Source organism: Austrofundulus limnaeus, unplaced genomic scaffold (assembly GCF_001266775.1).
Source record: "Austrofundulus limnaeus strain Quisiro unplaced genomic scaffold, Austrofundulus_limnaeus-1.0 Scaffold123, whole genome shotgun sequence".
Classification (NCBI taxonomy): Eukaryota; Metazoa; Chordata; class Actinopteri; order Cyprinodontiformes; family Rivulidae; genus Austrofundulus; species Austrofundulus limnaeus.
The window spans coordinates 114256-119161 of record NW_013952525.1 but is presented as its reverse complement, the minus strand read 5'-3'; the positions used below and the strand labels follow the sequence as shown (position 1 = coordinate 119161).

The window sequence follows — 4906 nt, the reverse complement described above, 5'->3', positions numbered from 1 at the left end:
ACATTATACAGACAGGCTCTGGTATCATGGCTACCTGACAAGGGAGCTCTGTGTGAGATTATTTTAAGAAAATGAAAGAGAAACCTGTGCAATATCTGCAGAGCAGAACTTACCTTCCACAGCAATTATTTTTAGTTAGCATATAGCTAAAATCTAACGATGGTTATATAATAGCAGCTGCATTCTGGTGTGATAAGCTCTATGTTTTATATTCAATTAACGTATGATCCGATTAGTCGACTAACCGAATAAATAATCTGTGATTAATCGATTATAAAAATAATCGTTTGTGGCAGCCCTAATCAGGATGATCCGGGGATCAAAATGTAACCTAAGCCAAGTCATTTCAACCAAGTTTGATCTAATTGTCAGTTTGATGTGATGGGACACATATTTAAAGAAATGATCCAAGAATAACATATTCTAATATAGTTAGGAACTGATTCGCATTTCTTTGATCCCCTCCAAACAACCAGGGTTCTGTCAGGTTGTTGGGTTGGAATGGACCACAAGACCAGACAGGAAGCTTGGAGAGAAAGTCACACCTGTTGGAGCAGATATTTTGAGATGGTTGTGATAAAGGAGGGATCAGCTCACAGCAGGAGCTGGTTAATGATCTGAAAGCAGCTGGGACCACCAGTTTGACTTTGCTTTTCCTTTAGAAGAAATAAAATGCTAAAGATTATTTCCCCGGTCAGGCACTGAAGTGAAAACTTTATGTTGTGGGGTTTTGTTTTTGCTAAGGATACAGGAGAACTTCACTGTGTTGAACAGAAAGTAAAAGTAACGTAAGTAAATAAGAAAGTAATTCCTATATTTTTTATTACAGAAAAGAACTGTGAGAATTATTACTGGAAAACATTGTCGTCACCCATCCAATTCATTCTTTTGTAAATTGAAAATATTGAAGTTCTTTGATTTGGTTGATTATAATATTCTACTGGTTATGTGTAAGGCCCACAAAAACACATTACCTTTAAACATCCAAGTAAAGTTTGTTAAGAGAAAGAGTTGTTATAACCTTAAAGGGACAGAGATATTTCTAAAACCCAAATTCATAACTAATTTGAAGGAACGGTGTACTTTAATTCATGGAATTAAACTATGGAATAATTTGGGGAGTGATGTAAAAAACACAGGATCTTTATGTACATTTAAGAAAATGATAAAAGCTGGATTGCTAAAGAAAGAAGAAACAGTATAATGTGTATCTATATGAATTGTTGCTCTAGAGGGATTAGATGTTCTTGTCTTGTTTTGTTAAAAACTGTTTTTTTTTGTTAAATGAACTTATTCTAGAAAAAAGGGGCAGATATAAGATTTGTTTCTTCTCTCTGCTGCTTTTCATTTCATTTTATTTGTGATTTTGATATACTGTACACATATATTTTTTCTCTCATTTTTCTTTTGATATTTTCTTTTTTATTGTATATTGTATAATAAATTATTTGTTTTGTTTTAATGAAATGAATTAAGAATTGAAACTGATACTGAAAGTACACAGGACCATGGACCTTTAAAACTGAGTGTTTCTAACCTTGTGTCCTTCGTCCGAGGGAATGCAACGGTTTGAATAAAAACCAGTGTCTTTTAAGAGAGAGCAATGGGCCCATTTACGAAACCTCTGCTCAAATGGATTATTTATCCATCCCCACTCACCATAACCATATCTGGTGCACTACAATTTGAATACGCAAAATTAAAATCCAGTCATAATGTGACAAGAGCAAACTAAAACTGTGCATATCATTTTCAACAAAAAATGTACATATATGACATCATAAATTTTGAAATCAGGTCAGAGTTACCTAAAGACAACAAGAGAGTTGCAGCTGTGTACTTAACCAGTGAATTTCTATTGTGTCAGAGCAAATTATGTCTTTTAAAGAGGGGGATTGACAAATCAAATTATTGTGGGGGTCTCTAACCTTCTGAAAATTATGCCCATGAGATGAGGACCTTCTTTCCTCAACCAGAACACTGAGGATGAGTCCAGTATGAAGTGTTGATGTCTTTCTCCTCTGGGTTTAGAGTAAAGAAAACAACTACCGTATTTATTCAAGTATAATACGTAAAATTAAATCCATAATATCATCCATAAAGTTGGGGGGGGGGGGTAGTACTATACTCGGATAAATATTTTTACTTATGTATTTTAACTGAAATATCGGCTTCATTCACAAAATTATGGAGTTCGGAAACGAGACCGCGTCGTAAAATCAGTTGAAGCAAGCTTACCTCTGACACTCCTTCGTGCTTCAGAGTGAGATAATAACAGATCCAGGCAGGTGACATGATGTGGAAAAAAAAGTGGGGGAGTATTCCTGCACCTTTAGTAATGATAACAAACTAATGACATTAGTGACCGAGCTGCTCCTCGAACAACAACAAACACATGTTCGTCTGTAATGGCTGCCGTCTACCGGTGTTCTGAAAAAGTTTGTATCCCTGAAAAAATGTTTCCCCACCTGAGGGGGCCCTCGTGAGTAGGAAGTAATCTGCTTTTCCCCCACAAGATGGTCCAAATCTCATGTGAAGTCTCTGACTTTTGTGTTGGCGCCTTCTGGTGGACTATGTGTAAAATGCCAGAATTCATATGATGGTGCTACAGCTGATATATATTTGTTGTCAAAATACCTTTTAGTACATATGTTGTTAAAATAAAATGAACAGTCCAATGATCATTTTACTGATATGTATAAAGACTGCAAAGGCTGAAAAATCTTGAAGTCTGTATGAAATTGGAGGTAGTTTGAGGATTAAATTTTTAATGCTTTTTAAGCTCAAAAAAGGGGGGTTGTATTATACAGTACATGAGATCGTATTATACATGAATAAATACGGTAATCATTTCCATTTCAACAAGACAAGTTTTATTTTAAAAAAGTACAACTAGACATGGATGCTGTATTAGCAGTGAAACAACAAACTGCATGCATTACAGTTTTTTAATTACTTTAAAATACTTTTAAAACTGCAAATTCTCTCATTGCAGTTGTCTAATATTTTCTCCACTCTCTAAGTGGTTACAAACTGATGTGATATCTTGGGTTCATTTTGTTTATCATAGCAATGCTGACAAAATGCATAAATGCTAAGATTTGAATCAACCATTTATCACAGTTTATGCAGTTTTCTGCGATATGCTCAGTGCACAGGCTGTTATTGCGCAGACGATAAACTGTGCAGCCCTGGTCCTGGATGAGACGTTTAAAAGGACAAAGAGCCAAAACATACTGCCAAGCTTACTAAAAAGTCACAGAATGACTGAGCCAGTTTTTGAACCTCAGTCTTTTAGAGAAGCTGTGGAGGGATGAAGTTTTGATTTGCCAAGCAGCAGCCAGAAAGATTTGTTTTTGTAAAGAGGATTGGGCCAGAATCCCTCCTGAGATCTGAACAAACCTGGTGACCAACTATAAGAAATGTATCTCTGCTGTGCTGCCAACAAAATGTTCTCCACCTTTATCTATTTTCTTTCCTGGAGTATTTATTGATTATTTTGTTGGTCTCTATTAAAAAAAAACTCATCAAAGCATCAACTAATTATTTCGTCCACTGAAGAACGGTTCAGACATCTGTGAGTGAATTCTTCCTTCTTTTGTCCCTCGGGCTCTTTCCTCTTTATCTCACTCTGACAGCTCCTCCAGCTCTTCTTTCCAAAGCTTTTCGTCTCATCTGGACTATATTAAGGCATCAGTCCGTCCTGCCAGCAGCCGGGATAAATCCTCTCCCAGATCCAACAGCGTCTTGACGGTTTGAAAGCAGCAGAAAAAGAAAAGATATTTTCATCTTGAGCAGGCTGAATCTGTTTGAAGCAGCAGCTGCTTTGAAACTCACAAACTCTTTCCTGTCGTTTCCATCGCCCTACTTTTCTGACTGCTGGTATCCAGAGTTAATCATGTTGAGTAAAAGTGGTTTGTTGGAACTCTGTCCTCTGCAGGTAAATCCCACCTGGCCATCGTTCAGAAGGTGAACAACGAGGGGGAGGGGGATCCTTTCTACGAGGTGCTGGGACTGGTCACTTTAGAGGATGTCATCGAGGAGATCATCAAGTCGGAGATCCTGGATGAGTCTGACCTTTACAGTGAGTCAGCACTTTCTGCCCCGTCTGACACATACACCTCTTTTCACTCTGACACCATTCCTGTAGCAAAGCATAGTGGTGGCAGCATCATGCTGTGGACGTGTTCATCTCCAGGTACTAGGACACTGGTTAGAGTTGAAGGAAATTTCAGAAACTTCAGGGCCCCATAGGGGTGTAACAATACATCGATCTATAATATCGATATATCAGTTTGAATGGTTCATGAATCAGTTATGTCGAGGCAAAATGAAAATGTCATCCTATATCATCATCATGTGATCAATGTGAATCGATTTCACATGCCCATCTAACACAGTCATTGTGTTAGATGGGCATGTGATATTGCATTATATCTATTGCAGACATGTGAATTGAATTGAATCGAAATCGTATCGTGACAGACTTTGTGATATCTAGAAATATGAAATCGTCATCCAAACATATCGATGTAATATTGTATCGTGATAAAGCTGGTGCTTTACACCCCTAGAGCCCCATAACCCTAACCCCCAACAATGTACTGTATGAAGGCTGATGGATCATTTTTAGCTAACCAGCTTCCCCATAATAAAGGACAATCTGCAGTACATCCTTAAAGGGGCAATATTATGTGTTTCTCAGGCATACATTTAAATACTATACCAAAATAAAGTATCTATGTTACCTTTAGTTGTTATTAAAATGCTGCTTTTATGTTTAAATAGAAAATAAACTTATCTTCTCATCACTTCCTCTTCTAAATGCCTTGAAATTGGCCTCTGTCTCTTTAAGAACCACCTTCCGCTTCTGTCCCACCCATGTCGGGGGGGGGGGGGGGGGGGG

At 37.4% G+C, this 4906-nt stretch overlaps 1 protein-coding gene across 4 annotated transcripts in view; it reads left to right on the top strand.

The window, feature by feature from the left end:
• Window positions 1-4906, top strand: part of LOC106522188 (metal transporter CNNM4) — a 54080-nt gene that overhangs the window by 15723 nt on the left and 33451 nt on the right. For all 4 annotated transcript variants that reach the window (XM_014015092.1, XM_014015093.1, XM_014015095.1 and 1 more), the window contains exon 2: window positions 3941-4084. In XM_014015092.1, the coding sequence (XP_013870546.1) occupies window positions 3941-4084 (144 nt within the window). The remainder of the gene's footprint in view (window positions 1-3940; window positions 4085-4906) is intronic.